The 21,922-nt window shown below is 49.6% G+C and overlaps 1 protein-coding gene across 3 annotated transcripts in view; it reads left to right on the plus strand.

Annotated features, from left to right (window-relative positions):
• Positions 1–20,889, plus strand: part of DHX35 (DEAH-box helicase 35) — a 66,383-nt gene extending 45,494 nt beyond the window's left edge. For all 3 annotated transcript variants that reach the window (XM_025932264.2, XM_086702190.1, XM_086702191.1), the window contains 9 exons: positions 392–446; positions 3,624–3,719; positions 5,549–5,643; positions 7,541–7,618; positions 9,120–9,249; positions 11,390–11,471; positions 13,332–13,403; positions 16,022–16,133; positions 19,662–20,889. In XM_025932264.2, coding sequence (XP_025788049.1) covers positions 392–446; positions 3,624–3,719; positions 5,549–5,643; positions 7,541–7,618; positions 9,120–9,249; positions 11,390–11,471; positions 13,332–13,403; positions 16,022–16,133; positions 19,662–19,706 — 765 coding nt within the window. In that variant the 3' untranslated portion in view covers positions 19,707–20,889. The remainder of the gene's footprint in view (positions 1–391; positions 447–3,623; positions 3,720–5,548; positions 5,644–7,540; positions 7,619–9,119; positions 9,250–11,389; positions 11,472–13,331; positions 13,404–16,021; positions 16,134–19,661) is intronic.
• Positions 20,890–21,922: the final 1,033 nt, after the last annotated feature.

Genomic DNA, 21,922 nt, shown 5'->3' on the forward strand with positions numbered 1-21,922 from the left:
CTGGAGCTGGGCTCTGGGTGGTCCAGGGTTGGCCACCGGGGCTGCTGGAGTGGAAGGTGGAGACTATGAAGTGAAAAAATCAGAAATGTCCGATGGGAGTGGAGAAAAACAGGGAGGTTGTTCAAGATAGGGAGCCATCACTCCTGATGGAGGGGAGCGTGGGGAGCGCTTCAAGGGGCAATGTTTAATCAGGCTGAGGTTGAAGACCTATTAGCACTAAGGATGCTGAGGAGAGAAAGGACACCTCAGGGGGCGCTGACATGAATAGAGGCCCGGAGGCCGGGATGTATGGGGCACGTAAGAGGGAAGAGCGGCTTTGAGCAGGAAATAGTCACATTTTGTGTCTGGTACCCGAAAAAATTAACTTAGGAGGATTTTTATGTTTTTACAGCCCCCTCCAGCACAGTCGATGGTTCAAGCATTGGAGTTACTCTATGCTCTGGGAGGTATGCCTGTCTCATCCGTGTTCTCTAATCTGTTTACTAATAGATGGTATTAGGTAGGTTGTATTCACACTAGGGCTCTTGGTGTCTTTAGGAGTGGGATTGGTTCTCCCCACATATACAATCCTTTTAATAACCCTTAAGCTTTATTGAAATAAAAAAGGTGGGATCATAATTAATAGATGAAGTCCACTTATGACAATGAATACCTAAAGCATGTCAGTACATCAGAAGCTATTAATAACCATCACTGGAGCCACACTCCTGAAAGACATCTAGAAGATTGCCTACCAGTATTTCAGGTGTTACCTCTCCAGACCTTTTTCTCAGTCCCTCCACTGCATCCTGAAATCTCAGGCTCACTGTTGTCTCCCTCTTCCCCATCATTCCATTCTTGGAGTTCCCTGTGGAGAATTGGGTTGATGACCAGCCTGTGGAATTCTTTGGGGGCAAGGAAACACCAGGTTATCGAGAAACCTCTATTCTCTTCGTTTAAAAATGTAGTGTTGGAGCCTGAATGGCTCAGTTGGTTAAGCTCTTCGTCTCGGCTCAGGTCTTGATCTCAGGGTCGTGAGTTCAAGCCCCATGTTGGGCTCTGCGCTGGATGGGAAGCCTGCTTTGAAAAAAATTAATGAAAAATAAATAAATAAAAATGTAGTGTTTATCTTAAGATAGAGAAAACTGTAGCCTGAATTCATCTGTTCAGGAAGTACCTATCTTTTCTATGAATGTTGCCCCAAGTGAGCATAATGTCTGGTATGGTAGTGAGTTTCAGTAGAGGTTTTGTCCTTTGAGATTGTTTTGTTTTTAACATCTTTATTGAAGTATAATTCACATGCTGTGGAATTTACCCATTTAAAATGTGCAGTTCTGTGGTTTTAGTATATTCCCAGGGTTGTGCAGCCATCACCCCACGTTTAGAACATTTGGAACAGTTTTATCACCGAAGAAAGAAACCCTGTACCCACTCGTGCTCACTCCCACTCCCTGTCCCCTCCTCCTCGCGACTGTCCTAGGCAACTGCTAATCGAATCTCTGTCTCTGTAGATTTGCCTGTTCTGGACATTTCACAGAAGTGGAGTCACATATATGTGGTCTTTTGCGGTTGGCTTCTTTCATTCAGCACGATGTTTTCACGGTTCATGTATGTTGTAGTGTGTGTTGATAATTCATTCCCTTTTATGGCTGAATAACATAGCATCGTGTGGGTTGGATATACCAGATAGTATCCTTATCCACTGAGCAGTTGATTTGGGTTGTTTCCCCTTTTTGGCTAATACAAATAATGCTGCTGTAAACATTTGTGTGCTAGTTTTTGGTGGACATTCCTACCAGCCGTGTATGAAGATTCCACTTGCTTCACATAATAACATTCGAGCAAGTTGCCAACACCTGTTACCTGTGTTTTGTGTTATAGTCATCCTCGTGGATATGAAGTGGTATCTTGTGGTTTTGATTTGCATTTCCCTAATGACTAATGACGTTAAGCACTTTTTCCTGTGCTTATTGGCCATTCGTAGAACTTTGGAGAAATGTCCATTCAAATCCTTTGCCCATTTTCCCTGGGGTTATTGTCTTTTTATTATTGAGTTGGAGGAGTTCTTTATGTATTCTGGGTATACATTTCTTATCAGATCTGTGATTTGTAAATACTTGTCCCACTCAGTGGGTTGGCTTTTCACTTTTCTTGATGGTATCATTGGTAATACAAAAGCTTTAAGTTTTCACGCAGTTCAGTATACGTATTTCTAATTCTGTTGCTTGTGCTTTTGGTGTGTTAACCTAAGAAACCATTGCCCGACCCATGGGCATGGGTATCTCTTAGGTTTTCTTTGAAAGGTTTTTATAGTTTCTAGCTCTTACATTTAGTACATCTGTGACCCCCCCCCCTTTTTTAATGTTTATTTATTTTTTTGAGAGAGATAGTGCAAGCTGGGGAGGGGCAGAGAGAGGGGAGGACAGAGGATCTGAAGTCGGCTCCGTGCTGACAGCAGAGAGCCCGATGCGGGGCTCGAATTCACCAACTGCGAGATCGTGACCTGAGCAGAAGTTGGACGCTCAACCGACTGAGCCACCGCGGTGACCCTGTGATCCGTTTATGGGTTAATTTTTTTGTATGGGGTCCGTCTGTATCCATTACCTTTATGATACTTCTCTGGGAAGGAATAGCCAATGACTGATTTAAAAGATCGTCGGTGATTTAAAAGACCTTTAGGTGGGTCTTCATCATGTCAGCCAGGGAGAGTGTGAGCTGGAGCGGGTTTCCATCCCTTGTTCTCAGGCGTGTAGTAGGAACCCGAGAGTCGGCTTTCCTGGGATGGTCTATAACGAGTATGAGGGAACACTGACTACATAGTTTTTCATTTGGCTTGATTTTCCTCCAGTCCAACAGAATGGAAGTTAAAATTATTTTCTCTTTCTTCACCTCCCTGAATAAGCTGGAGAAGGCAGGGGGAACCACCTGACTTAATTAACAGTTACCAGCCGAATTACCACCTTTCAAGAGATGATTACATGGGAACAGAAGAGAAATTGCCTTTTCTGTCTTACTCTGAGCTCTGCAGCTCACACTCTCTCTGGGCCGGCACACCTCGGGAACAGTCTAAACAGTAGTAAAATAAAAGTCACCGTCTCAGGAATCCAGTCCCTGTATATTGGCTAGTGGTGAAGAGGCAAGGAGGGATGTGGGGAACTGGGATCCGCCCAATTCAGTAGACTGCCCAGGAGGCAGTTGGATAAACACTTCCGGCGCTGGCATCCAAGAGAGATGTGGGCAAGTGTTCGGCTTCAGAGTCGCTGGCCTTGTGCTGGCTCTCTTACCTCGGGAGGAACAGAGGGTGCAGGATGCCATTCTGGGACATCTGCACTTGAAAAGAGCAGGCTCTGGGGTGGGTGAGGGGAGCGGGAAGGAGGGGAGGCTGCAGGGCCCTTTCCTTGTAATTCAGTCCTTGAATAGAAGCTGTTAGAAGTCTCCGTTTTTCAAAATTGGGTATTCAGGAGCCCAGAGGGGATCTTTTCTTCTCTTACTGTAACAGCCCTCTGGTGTCAGATGGAGTTTGGTAGCATGATTCATCCTTTGGGTATCTTTTTTAGCATATATCGTCTTTTATTCTCTCGATAACTACATCTTCCAACACAGTGGTACGTGCCTTCTGATTTTCCTTGTTGTTCTTCTGGAAGGTCTGGACAAAGACTGTCGCCTCACTGAACCGCTCGGCATGAGAATAGCAGAGTTTCCTTTGAATCCCATGTTTGCAAAAATGCTGCTTGAATCAGGTAGGTGGAGACGGACAGTTCTCACTGATTTTGTCACCAACTTCTTCGACTTTTGTGCACCCTGGGGAAGAGGGCACGGGATCTTCTGAGGAGCGAAGGAGCTTTCCCATAATGCTGTCTGATGTGGGGCATGTTGTTAACTTGGGATTCAGTGTCCATCATCATTAATTCAGCAAAAACTTTTGTTTCTTTTCTGGGGGCCTAGACCTAATGCCTGACCTGTTTAAAAAAAAAAAAAAACAAAACAAACAAACAAAAACAGGGAAGTTGTTTTCTTTTTTTTTCATTATGGTAAAAAATACATAAAATTTACCATTTTAACCATTTTTAAGTGTGCAGTTTTGAGGCATTGAGTACATTCACATTGTTGCTCAGCCCCTATCACTATCCACTTCCAGACCTACCAGAAGAACTTTTTCATCTTTTCAGACTGAAACTCTGTACCCCTTAAATACCAACTCCCTGTTCCCTCCCCTCCAGCCCCTGCAACCACCTTTCTCCTCTCTGTCTCTATGAATTTGACTATTCTGGGAACCTCACTTCCGTGGAACCCTACAGCGTCTGTCCTTCTGTGACTGATTTAGTTCACTTGATGTACTGTCTTCCAAGGTTCATTCATGTTGTAGCATCTGTCAGAATGTCCTTCTTCGAGGCTGAATAATATTCCATTGTGTGTATGTACCATTCATCTGCAGAGGGACACTTAGATGGCTTCCACCTTTTGGCTGTTGTGAATAGTGCTGCTCTGAACACGGGCACGCGAGCATCTGTTTGAGTCCCTGCTTTCACTTTTTTGGGGTATATACTTTACAGTGGAATTGCTGGGCCATCCAGTAACTCTGTAATTTTTTTGAGGAGGCACCATACCGTTTTCCCCAGAGGCTGCACCGTTTTGTATTCCCTCTCCCAGCACACGAGGGTCCCAACTTCTCTGACGCCTTCAGATTTTTGTGAGATTATGAGTTGAGTTCATAAGTCAGAGATCTTCTCATTGTACGTCAGAATCATCTGGAGACTATAGTTTATGTGTTTCTCCCCCCAGCCACCACCCCTGGTGGGAAAGGAAGTAAGAATTTTTTCTTGCCTTTGGCTAGCTTGTGCACTCTCTAGGAATTTGCAAAGCTGTATTTCAGACTAAGCCAGACTAAGCATGGTGGGAGTTAGCTATACTTGTGTTTAGGAGTGCCCGGATGACCTCAGGCTTACACTGAGAAGCGGGACTCTTAAGTTTGGGGGGGGGTGCATATCAGTCGTGAGGCAGGGAGCTGTGGGAAGGGGGCCGGGCAGTGCAGTTTGCTCTCACTGTCCAGTGCCCTGAGGCATTGATTGCCACAGACCCAGTTTCCAGGGCAGGGTGCTGCCCTGGTCTACGTGTGCCTTGAGCTTGCCAGGTGGGGTGGGCCCTAGCGAGAGGGAGGCCACCCCAGAGGAGGGTACAGGAGGAGAGAAATCACAGAGGGGACACAGCCCACACACTCCCTGCTGCCCCTCTGTTCCCTCTTGGGTTTTGGCCAGGATCCTCTGTCCACATAGGAGTGGGGAACCGGTGTGGAGCGGACCTGCCCCGAGTGACGCGGCCCCCTGCCCTCCCGCCCCCGTCAGCTGCCGAGCCCGGAGGCTGTGCTTTCTCAGAATCCTCCCAGGCCTGCGTTCACCGGGGCCACATATGGGACGCTACGTTCAGCAGGGGAAAGTTCATGTGGTAATCAGACGATTTATAAATGTATGACTTTGGTGACACTGTGGTGTAAGGAAAATAACAAGATGTCTTTCACTTCTCAGCGACAGAATATGTGTTTGAAATCAAACGTGCCTTTTTTGTTTTATAGGAAATTTTGGCTGTTCTCAGGAAATTCTAAGCATTGCAGCCATGATGCAAATCCAGAATATCTTTGTGGTCCCCTCAAACCAGAAGTCTCAGGCAGTAAGTTCAGCCTTTTCCCCAAGCCATTCCTACCTAAGTCTTTATTCTGGGCTTTCCTTGTTGAAAGGACCTGGGAGCCACCGATGACAGGGCTGTGCAGATGGAGTCTGTGTGCATCCTCAGTGTTTGCCTGACATTGTGCCTCATTCCGTCATATCTTCATAAACCTGGAAGGGTAGACACCGTCCTCACCATTTTTAGAGGTGGAGGCCCAGAAAGGTTAGGTAACTTGTCTGTGATTGCACAGCCATGGGGCCGTTGCCTTTCACAGTCCAGAGACCCCGGTCTTAACCTGTGTCCCGCTGACTTCCCCATAAGGGAGACGGGCCTTCAGGCTGCTCCGGGACAAGCCGGGTGGCACACACTAGTGACGTAATGAGTCGTGCCTAGGCACAGCAGGCTGCTTTTGGTGGAGGGGCGCTCCGAGCCCAGGAGACGGCAGGGCCCCCCGCCTGAGGCCCCGGCACCAGACAGCACTGCAGGAGTGGGTGCTGGGGAGACTGGAGAAGTCAGCCCCTGGTGGTGAGGCGGGCCAGGTGAGGTTGGGATGGTTCCTGCGGGAAGAGGCCGAGAAGCGGCTGCCCTGCACACACGGGAACTCAGCTTGGGTGTGTGCCGGGGAGGAGAGACTTTCTTATGGGCTGGTGTCCCCTTCCCTGACAGTCGTGTCATATGTTGCAAAGTTTTCCTGTCCCTGTGCCTGGTGGTTATGTCCATTTTCTCCATTGTTTTTTTGTTTGTTTGCTTTTCTATTATCTTTTTTTTCCTTTTTTTCTTTTTATTTATTTTTTTAATGTTAATTTCAAAGGACAGAGAGACAGAGCGTGAGCAGGGGAGGGGCAGAGAGAGGGAGACACAGAATCCCAAGCAGGTTCCAGGCTCTGAGCTGTCAGGATAGAGCCCGATGCGGGGCTCAAACCCACAGACCACGAGATCATGACCTGAGCTGAAGTCGGACACTTAACCGACTGAGCCACCCAGGCTCCCCTGTTTGCTTTTCTGTTAATCTAACGCTCCTCCTTCAGAACAGGCAGACTCATTTCCAAGGTGAGGAACCTGAGGTCCTGACTGCCATATGTCTGAAATGGCAGCACGTCCCCGTGGCCGTGCACCCCCTCCGCTGCCCTGCTCTCCTCCAACGCTTCTTACAACCTGCTCTACTATATGTTTGGCTCGTTAACCTGTTGGGTTTTTGCTCCCACCCCTGTTTTGTTCACTGTTACATTCCAAGTGCTTAGAACAGCGCCTGGCCTCTGGTCGTGCTCAGGAAATACCAGTTAATGAAGGAATGGATGGAAGGCAGGGAGGCGGGTAGGTAGGTCGGTTAATTATGTGGCATTTGAGGCAAGGAGAAAATTGTGCAGATAAGTGTATTTGCGAGCTCAAATCTGTATCGTACGTGCTGCTTGAACTCCCGGGAGCAGGGTGGTGTTGCCCAGGAGGTAACAGAAAGGAAAATTGAATGATGGGGTCTGAAAGGATCGTGCAGCTGGTGATAGCCCACGAATACAGTGTCTACCACGCGCCAGACAGCTGCCCCCACCCAGCCCCCTAGAATTTATCTTCTGGGGGCTGGAGGGGTTCTTCTGGAAGAGGTGGTGTTGACTGCACAGAGGAGGAGAGAGACGAGAACGCTGACATCTGTCTGACGTCTGTGGCCGGTGTTACAGTGAATCACCTTAATCCTACAACAGTCTCGATGGGTTTGATACCCTGATTTGACAGATGAGGAAGTTGAGGAAGAGAAAGGTTACGTCACTAGTCAGGTTTTCAGGGAAGGCAGAGCTAGCGTCGGTGCAGACCAGGTCTTTCTGACTACGCAGGCCATGAGCTGCTCACCGCGTGATGTTAGCTTCCGGTACAGGAGGCTCACAGGAGTCAACTTTGTTCTTTCCAGATGCGAGTGCACCGAAAATTTGCTGTGGAGGAGGGTGATCATCTCACTATGCTCAACGTGTATGAAGCGTTTATCAAAGTAAGCACAGCTCCCACCCGAAAGGCCCCTCCACCCCACTCGAGGTGAGCTAGGAGTGGGGAGTCCAGAGGTTCAGTTTATAAAGGAATGACCGAGAGACCTCCTATCTTCCTGTTAGATTATTGCCAGGACTTCTGATCCACGGGCGGGGCCCCTACCAGAGTCCGTGGTGCGCTTTTGCCTGGAAGAACGCACGAGTCGCCCTGGCTTTCCCCTGCCTGGAGACGTGGCCGGCTGGCCATGCCCCTCCAGGGCCTGCTCTCTCCCTACTGCCTCACACCCGCCGGTGATGCTGGTTCACACTAGCCGGCATCTGAATACCAAGCCCTGTTCTATTTTCTGCCAAATAAGCGAGGCCCTGAGTGGCATCTCCAGAGCTGTCTCTGGGCGTGTGAGATGGCGTGACAGGCCGTGGGAGGGGCGTGTGGTGAGGACCCGTGTCTGTTCACACGCCGTACCCGTATTTAGCCGTAGGTACTGTTCATTTTTATTGTGTTTTTCTGGAATATTCTTAACATTTTGTAAAACTCAGCAAATAATGCAGCTTGAAATTGTCACTAAAAACCGCTGAAAAGCTGTCCTGACAGCTCTAAAGCTGATGAAAACCATAAGAAACCTCTTATATATAGGAATGGGTGGGAGGGGGAAATTAGATGCTTCAGGTTTTCAGTATCTTGTATCATTTTCTTAAATACTTTCTTAGAAGAGGAGAAGTACTGAATTTTTGTTTTGCCAGGGATCTAAGGGAGATTATTCAGTTAATGAACAGTCTTCAGAAAAGCCCCATCTCTTAACGGAGATCACGAATTATGAGTTACTTCAGTTAAAATTCGTTTGTACCGGCACAGCGTGCCGTCTGCAGTCTGAGGCTCCCTCCACCGGGGGAGGGCGGGCACAGGTCTACACCACCGTTGTGCGGAGTTGCCTCCGAAAGTCTGTGAATTACATCTTCTTACGTGAAACATCGTCCTTTCTGGCTTACGGCATGATTTCAGACATAACATTCCCACGGCAGTAACTCAGTGTAAGACATAATGATCACGCTTAGGAATGTAGAATAAAATTAAGCACTGTTGATAGAAAAATCATACTTTGGGGATAAATAATAATAACTTGCACATTATTTCTAGATTGGCAAGTGCTGCTCACCTGTAGTCTCGCAGATTGGTAAACTCGGAGAAAGTTGACTTACAAAGTTAATTGACAAAGACCCACGGGGAAGTGGTTCTTTCTGATAATTCGCCACCCGGGTGGGTATTTCAGATAGGAAACAACTGCTTGTCAGCATGTTCTCCTTTGCCCTTAAGCACAGGGACTGAGCTGGAAGAGCAGTCACACGGTGCACGGTGGTCAGCGCCCGTTTAGGGAGGTGGGGTCGAAAGGGGCCCATCGGCACCGGAAGCTCTTGTCCCCATGAGGAAGCGGTGCGCCTCGCAGCTTAGCCGTGGTCGAGAACTATCTGTGTGTCTCTCACTCACCCTCTGTCTCGGTCGCCCTGCAGCACAATAAAAACTCTCAGTGGTGCCAGGAGCATTTCCTGAATTACAAGGGTCTTGTCAGAGCTGCGACAGTGCGCGAGCAGTTGAAGAAGCTTCTTGTCAAGTTTCAAGTGCCCAAGAAATCTAGCGAAGGTAAGAGCAGGCCACCTCGCCCAGGGACGCCCCCTTCTCTGCTGCTCAGTCACACCCCTGGACATGCCGGTGTGGTGTTGATGTGCAGCACTGGGCTCACAGGCATGTGTCGGTGAAAAGCTGAGCGTGTAAAAGTAGCCTGTTTTTTCTAAGAAGGTCCATTTTTATTTCTGAGGGTTATTCTTTTTTTTTTTTTAAGTTTATTTGTTTTGAGAGAGAGAGAGAGAGAGAGAGAGAGAGAACATGAATGGGAGAGGGGCAGAGGGAGAGGGAAAGAGAGAGAATCCCAAGCAGGCTCCGCACTTGTCACACACAGGGCTTGAACCCACAAACCGTGAAATCATTACCTGAGCTGAAACCAAGAGCCGCCTGAAGTTAGTTGATCTAGTGCCTGTCACTTAGCAGACAGATGACAGCCTTACTTCTACATCTGTGTTTCCTAACCTGTTTTTCATTATCAACCCCTCGGTCAGGAGAAAAGTTACATTAAATTAAAATTCTTCCTGGTGGCGCCTGGGTGGCTCAGTCGGTTGGGTGTCCGACTTCGGCCCAGGTCATGATCTCACAGTTCGTGAGTTCGAGCCCCACATCAGGCTCTGTGCTGACAGCTTGGAGCCTGGAGCCTGCTTCAAGTTCTGTGTCTCCCTCTCTCTCTGCCCCTCCCCAGTTCCTGCTCACACTCTGTCTCTGTCAAAAATAAACAAACTTAAAAAAAAAAAATTTTTTTTTAAATAAAATAAAATTCTTCCTAACGAGAGAAGTTAAATACGAAGGAGAATAAGATTCTGTAAGGTAGGGTTGAGCCTTGGTGGGCCATAGCCATTGTAACATCTAAGATTTTCCCCCTTCCCTGCCCCCAAGAGCCCATTTTCATCCCTTTGGAAGTGACGTCACCCTAATAATGATAAGAATGTATGGTCTACATAGAAATTTCTTTTGGGCAGCAGTTGGAGAGAAGAGACTGAATCTTGGATCAGATTGTGGTTAGAAATGTAGATTTGAGATTTATCAGTTCTGTGCTGAGAAACAATAGAGAAAATCATGGAAACACAGTAAATTACACATTTGAAACTTCTAGATGTTAAAGAAAATGCAAATAATGAAAATATTTTCAGCAGATCTAAGAGATAAAAAATTAAAAAGCTTATCATAGAATGAGTTCCTTTAACATGCTCCAAAAAAACACTAGTTTCCAAGTTGATAAATGGGCACAGGAACAGAAAACTCACAAAAGAAGAACTACGGATAGTAATTGATAAACATACAATAAAAGAAGGGGTGTCTTTTTGCCAAAACATTGCCAGTAAGAATGCAGTGAAACTGACATTGTTCTGCACTGTTGATGGCTCTGTAAATTATACCACCTTTTGGGAACTTATTTACGGACATACTGTATTTCATTGGCTCTAAGATGCCGTCATTTGTAAGGCATGCTGTTATTTTATGTACCACTAAGAAAGAAAAAAGTACTGTCACTTATAATTACAAAATGCCGTCCTGATTTCAGTGAGTTAAAGGGGAAAAAAAGAGTGAACCTTAGGATGAATGAAATACCATATGTCATAAGCCACCTCGGTGACCTTATGCTTTGCACAATAATTTGGAATGCGTCCTGTGGACATCATCTCATAAATGGTCAGGCTGTATCCTTGGAAGATGATCACTGTAGCAATACAGATGCCAATCAAAATGGAACATTTGAAAACTTGCAAAGAATTACATGCAGTAGCTCATAACCACAGAAATAACGTTGTGTCTTACGGAAGAAACGTTATTCGCACAAGATTGTCTCCTAAAAAGGAGTTTTTGGTCACTGGCCAGCCTGTGGTGTGCTCTCTTGGGTTCTGGTGCCCAGCCTTGGTTGGGTCATCCTGTGGCCTAGGAAGGTTGGGGCATCCCAAGCTAAAGGGACAGTTCAGCGTGCTTCCCTCAACAGCCAGTTGTGGGCGGGTGGGGCCTCCATGGATACTGCCAGGGCAGGCATCCAGCACCGGGAGGCGCGGGGCTGGGGCTGGTTCAGGACGGGGTTTCAAGGAGGCTCGAAACAGCCTTGGGTGGGGCCTCACAGCACAGGCCCGAGCGCGCAGAGTATAGGGCAGGCCGGGGGCTCACACATCGCTCTGTTTGCCACCTTGTACAGGTGATCCGGATCCCGTCCTGAGGTGCCTTGTTTCGGGATTCTTTGCCAATGCAGCAAGGTTTCATTCCACCGGAGCTTATAGGTAACTAGTACCTTGCAAAGTCATTTGTTAAAGGAGAAATCTTAAAAATGACCCAGCCCCCTTAGAAAGCTGATGTGCTGGGAAAGTACAGAAATTAAGTTAAATAAGTTGTCTTTATCTGCCTGCTTCCAGAGGTCAGTTGAGATTAACTACATAGCTTTAAGCATAATATCTTAACTTCACGGAAATGATTCCCAAATATTTAGCCCATCCATATGTTGTAGAAGGATGATAATTACAAGCCTGGAGGCTGGAAATGTTTCCATTCTAATAACAGAATAATAGAACCAGAAGGGACTATTAGAGACTGGCTTTCCAGGAGAAGCTCCCTTGGCCGTCGGTGCTTGGTCTCTAGCGATCTGGGGGACCGAGACCCTGGCCTGCCCTGATGCGCCGTAACTTTGGTTTGTGGGTGTTGGCAGGTGTTTCTTCCGGCGCTGGATCTGCCTGTTGCCGCAGACCACATCCCGTTTCTTGCAGTTCCACTTTCTGGGCAGAAAATCACTGGTCACCGACACCCTCCTAATAACCTCAGAACCTCGGCCGTTCTGCTCCAGAACTTCACCAGAACCTGTTTAAAGTGCATCTGTTCTTTCAAACGGGAGCAATCCAAAGGCTTTCTCTCTGACTTTTCTTTGCATTTCCTCCTCATACTATTTTGTCATTATCCTTCTTCCCTCAGAAAATACTCTGTTCCCATTCCCTGGGGGGAGGTCAGCCACAATGTTCCCTCCCAGACACCAGGCTTTGTGAGCGAGCCCAGAGTTGCACTGAGCTCTGGCAGCCAGGTCTCTTACATCTGCTGTCCTAGTAGCTGACTGAGCCCCTGCCCTTGACATTTACCTCTGGTATGTTCTATACCAGTTCCATACTAGTATGGCCAAGTTTTCTAGCCCGTGATCAGTGTCCTGATTCTGTTGCCCGTCACGATGAGCTCCCCCTCCCGGCACTGAGTTGTCCATGTTGGAGGCAACTCTGGGGAGGCCTGTGAGCTTCTCCAGTGAGGCCTGTCATTTTGTTGTCATTTTGATTGTCCCACCTGCCTCAAGGGTATTAATAAGCAATTTCTACCAGTATTGAAAAAATTCTTTCACTGGAGTCCTCAACTGAGGGCTTCATAACAGGGTTTAGTTGTCAGTCAGTTCCTCTGAGACAAAAGTTCAGTGTCCGTGAGCTCAGGCCACCTGGTGGCACAGCCAGGACCCCAGCATGTTGGTTTATTACAGAGCTGGAGAGGAGCTCACCCATGGTGCTCAAACTGCTTCCCTGGCACCCACAGAAACACTCCATAATTAGGGTTTGGGTGGCAGCATTCTAACATGTTCATGCTCTCTTGTGATCGGATCTCACTGTTGTGTTTCTGTAGTTATTTTTTTAGTTAAATTGAATCAACTCCGAGTTGGAATTTGAAATACTGTCTCAGAGAAATGGATGGTCCCATACTTAACCTTCTTCTTCCCCTATTTTTATGTCCCCCATGGTCTTTATCTTTACTACTTTGTGGAATAGAAAAGTTTATAGAGGTAACCATGTATGTTATTTCTCTCCCTAAGGAGGTTGTTGTGAAAAAGAACGTGTGTAAGATAAACATAAACGTGGGCAGAGCAGTATGATTCTCATGTTTTTCCCCGAATGGCCACATGCTGTTTTTTTCTCCTCTTCCCTTTTTTGCGTGATTTGTTCCTGACTTCCGGGGGGCAGTGGGCAAGGGGTCAGTCAGGGCTCTAGAGAAGATACAGAGAACAATCGGCTGAGTCAAGTATGATCTGCATACATTTGTTGATAATATGAACCATCTGTGGGAGAGTCCTGCTGTAAGTATTTCAAACTGACTTCCGATTAAATTCTTCTGTTCGCAAGGACTATCCGTGACGACCATGAATTACATATCCACCCTGCCTCGGTCCTCTACGCAGAGAAGCCGCCTCGCTGGTGAGCACCCCCCTACTCCTTAGCCTAGTAATGGCTCAGAAGGCCAGGCCTGGTTCCCGTTCACCCCTGGGCCCCCGGGCCTGGCACTGTGCCAGGAGTACACATTTGTTGACTTTGTTATGCTGAGTCGTCCACAGGATTCTGCCCTGTCACAGATTTCCTTATGCAAATGGTGATGTTCCTCTGCTCATTCGTGGACTCAGCAAATGTTCGTTTTCACCCACAGACTAGATGCCAAACCCTGCACTGGGCACAGCAGTGTGGAGGCGAATTTGGGTTCTGGGCCACAGGCCTGAGCATCCAGCACCTCAGGACAAGGGCCCGGGGGAGGGGTAGAAAACACGGAGGTTGGCACCTCATGTGCCAGGGAGAGTGACGGCTGGTTTCGTGGAGGAATCGACATTTGCTCTGGGGCCTGCAGATAGGAGTTGTTGGGCAGAAAAGGATGAGAAGGGAATACAGACTGAGGAAGCAAAGTCATGGGAACGTGAAAGAACCCCCTTTCTGAGAAGTGGGGAGTCATCGGGGCGGCCTGCCCCAAAGTGGTCTGGGAGGCGGTGTGAGTCTGCGACGTGTCTGGAGGAAGAGACATACGCTCGAGTTAAAAGGAGGCAGTTAGGCTTTTTTTTTTTTTTTAACATGTATTTATTTTTGAGAGAGAGGCAGCATGTGAGCAGAGGAGGGGCAGAGAGAGAGGGAGACACAGGATCTGAAGCAGGCTCCAGGCTCCGAGCTGGCAGCGCAGAGCCCGACGCGGGGCTCAAACCCACGAACCGTGAGATCGTGACCTGAGCCGAAGTCGGATGCTTAACCGACTGAGCCATCCAGGCGCTTCACGTTTAGGTTAAGTTTTTGTCTGCCCAATTTAATAATGGAGAACTGGAGCCTACCTTTTGTATGTCTTTCAAATCTCATTTTTCTAGTAATTCATTTGTATTGTGTTTTACAAAAATATTTCTTTCCCAACGGATGGGAAAATTTTACAATAACAGCTGGTTCTTCACCACAGCTAGGTGGAGAAGCCTAGGCAAGAGCGTGCCATGTGTGGAGAGGGGAGAGGGGATCACAGCAGGAGAAAGTAGAGGGCAAGAAGGCCCATTGTAAGGTACTTGGCACCCCAGAGTAGTGGTTTCCAAAGTGTCATTTCCAGGTAAGCATCCGATTCACCTGGAAGCCTGTTAGAAAGGAAGGTTTTCAGGCCTTGCCCAGCCTTTCTGAATCAGAAGCTGGGGCGGGGGTGGTCCAGCAGCCAGTTTCAACAGGCCCTCCAGGTGATCTGATGAGGGGTCAAGTTTGAGATCCTGTCCCCAAGACCAAGGAATCAGACTCTGTCCTGTAACCAGTGCAGGTCCAAAAGCTGCTGAGCCAGCGCAGGGCTTGGTCAGTCAGTTCGGGGTTTAGAGATGTTACCTGATGTCGAGGCGCCAGGGTGGCTCAGATGATTGGGCATCTGACTTGGTCTCAGGTCATGATCTTGCAGTTCATGGGTTCAAGCCCCACATCGGGTTGTCTGCTGTCAGCATAGGGCCTACTTCAGATCTTCTCTTTGTCTCTCTCTTGCTCGCTCGCTCTCTCAAAAATAAACAAACATTAAAAAAATTTTTTTTTTTAATGGATTAAAATACTCTGTCCATTAGCGTGCAGAATGAGTTGAAGAGGGAAGCGAATCTCCGTTCTAGATCCTTCCCCAAGGGTCTGCTGACTTCGGGATGACTAATTTGGGAGTTGCTTAATTTGGGAGACTTCTTTTTCCTGCTTCATTCCCAAGGAGCCCTGAAGGGCAAAGGGAGCGTGGCTGAATAGGGCCCGTCCTGAGGCAGCCCCGTAACCTTAGGGTGGCCGAGGAAGCACCCTTCCCCTCCTGCTTCTGCAGACAGCCCCCCTTCACTGGATCCGCCCTTCAACAGCCGATTATTTGCCGTCTTCAAAGGGCGCACGGTGGCAGTGTGGCTGGGTGATTATAGTTGTTAGGGGAGCCCTGAATCAGCAGTTCGGGCGCTCAGAAACGGTATCTTATCTAAAAATGCATTCTAAAATCTGGGGATTTGAAGTGATCTTCTTGGCTCTTGGTGTCTTTTACCTCAGCCTCAGGCCAACCCCCCCCCCCCACCTCCTTTTTTCTCTTACGTAGAGGTGTAACTTATGTACAGTGAGCTCATTGGCACCTGTGCACACCCATGTAAGCCACACTCCAAATAGGATGGAGAATGTTTTCATCTCTAAGAACCTCCCTGTGTCTCTTTACAGTTAATTTCCATCCCCTTCAGAATCAGGTAGGTCTTCGCTTCTATTTCTACATCTTCTAATAGAGTCAGGTGTTCTGTTGAGAGTTCTGTAAATGCAGACCTGGAATCCGGAAAGGTCCTGTGCTGATAACAGATGCTCAGACATGAGTCTGAACAGACTTGACGTGTCAGACAACGGCCATGTCAGACTGAGTCTCGCCTGTAAAGTGGACACACTTACCCACCCCTCAGGTCATGAGGCGCGAGCGAGTGTGGTCTCCGGTGCACGCGATGGGTCCCCGGTAAACGGGAGGGAACCCGCCGTCTCTGATTGCTGTGGTGCTTGATTTTCATTGTAAGACACGGGAAATCCATGTTTTCTCCTGGTTGCAGGGTCATCTACAATGAAGTCATACAGACCTCCAAGTACTACATGAGGGACGTGACCGCCATTGAGTCTGCTTGGCTGTTGGAGCTGGCTCCGCACTTCTATCAACAAGGAACGGTAGGGGTGAATAGAGACCGTCCCTCAAAACCACCCGTTAGCTGCCTCTCCGTATGTTGAAGTACAGATCGGTGCTCCGCGCCCGTTTAGTGCCCTAAGTTTGTTCCCCCTCAAAAGTGCATGGGGTGCAAAGGTCACTACCGTATCTCTGCCCCATTCTGGGTAAAAGCACTGTACCATTTGCTCATCGTGAAGTGCACTTAGAGGTATTTCTTTAGAAATAATCCCTCCAACCTAAAAGACAACAAAGAGAATGTATCTTCAGCTCTTCCTCTCCCCCTCTGCTTTTTTTCTTCGAAAGAAATTATGTCACACTTTGGACCATGTTCACAAGGAGTGGCACAAATATTCTCTGGTGAAGATTGCCTCACAAAGAACACAGCCAGGTGTGCGAGCTTAAACCCGGCGTGGTTCACACAGTGGTGGGTGATGCTGAGCGCTGGCATTACCGTGAACGTCTGTCCTTCTTCCCTGCCAGGCCCACGCGCAGGGCCCGCAGGGTGGTGAGCCTTGCAGAGGAGACCGTGGTCCTGTTTTCTTTATTTTCACCAAAAAATGGTCTGTTCATCGGGCGAGGGGGGAAGGCCATACATTCTTCTGATAAGATCTTTAATTGAGTGGTGGTTCTATCTGGAAGGCTGGCGTGAAAACAGGTAAACCAGCATCCACAAACTTCCGTTGACTCATGCTGTTTGGTCTGCGTCCTGTATTTCACTGGATGGTTCAGCGTAATCACACATCGTGCAGTTACTGGAATGGTTAGAGTGAAGTCCGCCATCTTGCTGGTGGTTTTCTGTCGTCTGAATTAGTTTGGTTTTGTTTTTCGTTTTCTCTTTTTTCCTGCCTTGCTGTCTGTTGCCCAGTGCCCAAAGACAGTTGCTTCAGATACTTTTTCAGTTTTACCACTATGTGCCCCAGAAAGGAAAGTCCAAAACCTGTTACGTCATCAGGGTTGTAACCAGACTGCAGTGTCCTCAACCCAAAACTTGGATTGACGGGCGCATCTAAAAATGGGGAGATTTCACGATGATTATGGATTTCAAGTTTCTCTCAGAATGTTAAGTCTGCCGGCACTGGGCCCGCATGACCCGTCGGCAGCAATCAGCAGGGGTGAGGAGCGGCTGCGCGCTGTGACTGTCACTGTCCCGGGGCCACAGTCCGGCTTCACTTGTGTATTAATTCACTTGCTCAACTCTGGGACACATTTGAGTTGTGGCCCCATAAATGGAAAGCTCTTCTCATCTCTTCCCCTCCAGCAATGTCAGTGGACATTGTTCTTCCAGAACTTTCTTACACTATTTAAATCTTATCCAGTCAAAGGAAAAATATCTCAAGCCTGTATAGTTCTCCACATGTCCTCATACGGATACTTCAGCTGGGAACGAGATCAGCCGCAGGCACTGATCAGAATTCAGAGTGTGTCGCCCGTGCTGGGTCCGGCTGGCAAGAACACACCTGGAGTGAGGGAGCATCTGCCCCTGAGAACCTTTCGGGTGGGAAACAGCAGAGTTCCGAGGTCCAGGAGACGTGGGCAGAGCCGCCGGCTGGGAGCTGAGAGCGACACGCTAGGGAAGGGCTGGTTCAGGTCGTAGCGTGCGGGGGCTCGAGGGGTGAACCCGGAGCCGTCTTGGACTCGTTCTTTGGGGAGCAGGATTGACCTAGAGGCTGGGTCCTTTTCCCCTCTCAGCTCGGAACCACAGTTGGAGCCCAGCAAGTTAAAGGGCAGAGAGCCCCCAGGAGTTTGAAGAAAATGACAATCGCAGGTTTCTGCACTGGCCTCTTCTCTCCAGATGCCTGTGGTCCACTCATCAGTCCGTTCAGATCACTGCCTGCGATCGGAGTATCTTTAGAGATGCCCGGGCCTCTACAGGTCATCCGGTGCCACACCTTCACTGTACAGGCGAAGGCCCTGAAACCCCCCAAGAACCTCGGTCCCTTCTTACCCAGACGGTTCAGAGGTCCTTCTGTATGAACTTGCCCGGAATGAACGGACTTCTCCAGGAGCCCCGCAGGTCCCAGTGGCTGCCCATGTGTGGTGGATGCTCCTTTGTGGAACACAGCGCCCCGCGCCCCCCACCCCCCCCCCCACCTGTGATCCCCGGCTCTGTTCCTGGCACCTGTGGTGACTTTCCATCGCTGTTGTCTTCAGAGTGTCACTCTCACCCTGTGTTGGGGCCTGAAATGGTCCAGAGTCGGCTGTGTTCATACTCAGCATTCTTGTCGGAAAGGAGCACCAAAAACGGTCCCACAGGCGTGATGACGTCATCCTCACCCCCAAGCTAAGGGCTGTGAGCGTCTCACGTTAGTTGGAGGGGTCACACCAGGTAGAGTGCGGGGAGGAGAGAAGTGACTCCCACCTGGAGGCAGCAGGGTGACCCGTTCAGAGATTCGCCTTCTTGTCTTTAAATTGTATGTCCTGATTCTCAGAGATGCCCTTGGGATCTAGGAAGAACCCTAACCAGGGCCTTTGCAAGAGCCCGTATGGGTCCTTTCTCCAGCTTACGCGGTTAGAAGGAGACTTCTTGTGACTCCCTTAGACTCATGTCCCACTCCGTCAACTCGTGCATTGTGCTCGGTGGTGCGTGGCGTCTTTTGCACCCCGCGCTCTTCCAGGGCCTGCAACTCCCCTTCAGCAGTGGCGCGGCCGCCTCCGCCCACGTGGGTGTGCGGCCGTTGGGTGATGGGCGTGAGCGTGCTGGGGACTGGTGGTCCGATTGGGAGTTGCTCGTGTGAAGGTCCCTTGGCTGCTTGTTTGTGACTGTCGAGGGGGTACCAGGGATACCTCAGGTGGTAAACAGAGGTCCTTTATCAAAAGCGTATGTTTACATACTCTGCCTTAAATGCATATTTCACAGTTTCCGGCACTTCTGACTTTACCTTAGAACATCAAGTCTGATGGAAACCCTAAATCTATCATCCGATGCCCATGATGATGTTGTACATCGTACGTTGTACTGGTGGGGAGCAACGTTTCTGAAAGGAAAAAAAGGTGTCCTTTTCCTGTGTGCCTTCCCTGCACGCACACTTGCAAGGGGGTGCACGGGGGACTGTGCCCCGAGCACACGCACTTGCACGCGGAGATGCTTGGTGAAATGATGGATCTCCTTGTTCCTGAGGGGAGGAGGAATGGTTCCTCCATTTCCTGGTTCCTTGACCATTTGCAAGAAATTCCTGGAAACGTGAAGTGACCTGCAGCCTGAGCCCAGTCCCCTGAGCACGGAAGGTGTGGCTGCAGTGCTGTCCCAGGGGCTGGGGCAGAGGGAGAGCGTGTTCCATCGACACCTTCCCGCAGAGCCCTCGGTGAGCAGGCTCGACCATGGCGGGCTGGGCCTCGGGCTGCTGTGCCTTCCCAAAGCCAGTCCATCGCCTTTGTCCGTCACTTGGGCTTTTTCCCTCCAGACTGTTGCCCGAGGGGCATGGCGTCTGCTGAGAAGGTGTGAACCAGAGGGTGGCTTTGATTGTATATGTGGGCGTTGTGAAGTCCGGTCTCTTAGCACCCCTAACTCTGGTGTTTCTTTTCTCTTGCAGCACCTGTCCCTCAAAGCGAAAAGGGCCAAGGTCCAGGACCAGTGAGCAGAGCTCAGCCGCAGGGGCCTCGGTGCCCTCTCCTCCACACTGTGGCCCCCCAGCCCTGGGTAGTGAGCAGGCCCCGGCTCACATGGAATCTTCCGCTGTCCTGCAGTGGGCCGCAGCCTGTCCGTTAGCCCCTTCCTTCCCGCTGCCCTCCACGTTTGCGTTCCTTGCTGGGATCCCGGGGGAGTCTGTGCATGAGCAGGCATCCCGCTGTGCCGCACCCAGGCCGAGTGGGGGTGGGAGGGCCGTGCTCTCTGCTCACTCAGCACTCTCGCTGACCCAGCATGCCACTTCCAGCAGGCACAGAGTTCTGGCCCAGCTTCCTGGGGAACCAGGAGGAAAGCTAGCCACCGCAGGCAGAAGTGCTATGCAGGGTGGATGAGGGTTGCTGGGCTGGCTTCGCTTTCCCTGGCGGGGCCACGGCTGTGCTGACCAACAAAGTCCGCTGCCAGGTGTGACAAGCATGCGTCTACGAAGGGAGGAGACCGCACTGCAGTTTCTGCTGGAGTCACTGAGGCGCGTGTCTGGCAGGCACAGGGGCTCCCCAGGTGAGCAGCTTCTGTTCTCCCTCTGTGCCGTGTCCCTGTCTGTATGCGGCAGGAGATGCGCAAGGCTTGGTGATCCGTAGGCGGGACTTGTGCGCACTGTCCTTTGTTAGCAGAGAAGATTTCTCTCTCTCACAAGTGGGCTTAGCTTTCTGTCTGCGTACGACACCACGTCCTGATGCCATCAGCTGAGCACCGGTGAGCTCGTCAGCTCAAACCCCGTCGGGAACCCTCTGTCGCAGAAATTCACAACCGTTTAGAGGCTCTAAGCTTCTGTAGCTCAGGAATACAACTTGTATATTTGGTTTTTGTTTGCTTGGGTTCTGTGAGAACACCGGGGCAGTCCCTCCAGCAGGCCCTGGTCTCGGTGCTGCCCCGGGGCTTCTTTGCCGTGATGACGTTTGTGTTTCAGCACATGCCGATGCAGGTGTTTTTCCCCTTACTGTTTCAATGACCTTTATTTTAAAAACATGTAGCTTGAAAATTTATTTTTGTACTGATCTTAGTTTGGATGTGCCACTTTTGGCACCAAATATGTATGTCATTTTTATTTCCATTTTGTAAACATGTAAATAATAGTGATAACTTGTTAATAACAGTAAACCTTTCTACCTAAAGTAAACATGTTCCCTCCCACCCATGGTCCTTGTGGTCTGTATTTTAACGTGGTCCAGTGAATTCTGAGAGAGGGGCTGACATTCGCTAAGACACCTGATGATCTGGTGCACAGTAGCCTTTGAGGCCCCGTGGACACGGGAAGCCTCATAAAACGAGGTCGATGCAGCCATGTGCCCTCAGGAGCTCATTAGAGCAAACCATGAGGTGTTGTTTAAATAAAGTGCGAAAGAGATGCTAATTTTTGCCAGTTTCTGATTGGGATCATTCCGTAGAAAGGTCAGTAAGGTCTGAATTTAGGACCAGGCTGATCGCAATAAACCACTGTGTGAGGTGGGAGGAAGAAAAAGCACAAGATCCGAATCCTCTGGGGTGAGGCTGGGGATCTAGAATGGGAGAGTGAATAGGTGGTGGGGGTGGGGCAGTGCACAGACTGGTTGGAGCACGGCGTCACTGGCCACCTCTCCCTGGGTGTCACTGGCTCCGGACACATCTGCCCCTGTACCTCCGCCTCAGGGCAGCCCTCAGCAGGGCGGCTGTTACAGGCGGAGAGGGATCGTCACTGTCCAGGGCACAGCCACAAAGGCCCGACCTGGCTGAAGGCCCCCTTCCTGTGTATGAACAAGAATGTAGCCTGTCAGCCACGTCCCAGCCTGGAGGAGAAAGTGGGGACCGTGGCCATCGTGGCCACATTGCCTGGCACCCCAAGACTGTCCCCTGTGTAGTTTCACAACAGCCAGTTCCCTGGGGCTCATCAGAGGTTTTCAGGTGTTTTTAGTGACGTTTCTACGGCACTGAGTGTCTTTCTTTGAAGGCAGGTGCTCAGGTGAGACGGTGGAGGGGAGTTTGTGCTGGAAGCATCATAGAGGCGGTGGTGTCCTGTACCCCCGAGATGGAGTTTTCTTGGCTGGTGGCTCTTTTCCTGTCGCCGGTCTCCCTGAGGGTGCCGTCACAGGGGCCCTGGCCCAGCGCTGCTCACCCAGTCCATCAGCACAGCCTGGGCACGCGGGCTGTGTGCTGGGGACAAGCGACTGGGCTGGTGGGCGGGTGAGAGCT

This window comes from Puma concolor, chromosome A3, assembly GCF_028749965.1.
Source record: "Puma concolor isolate L17-30 chromosome A3, mPumCon1.1.hap2, whole genome shotgun sequence".
Classification (NCBI taxonomy): Eukaryota; Metazoa; Chordata; class Mammalia; order Carnivora; family Felidae; genus Puma; species Puma concolor.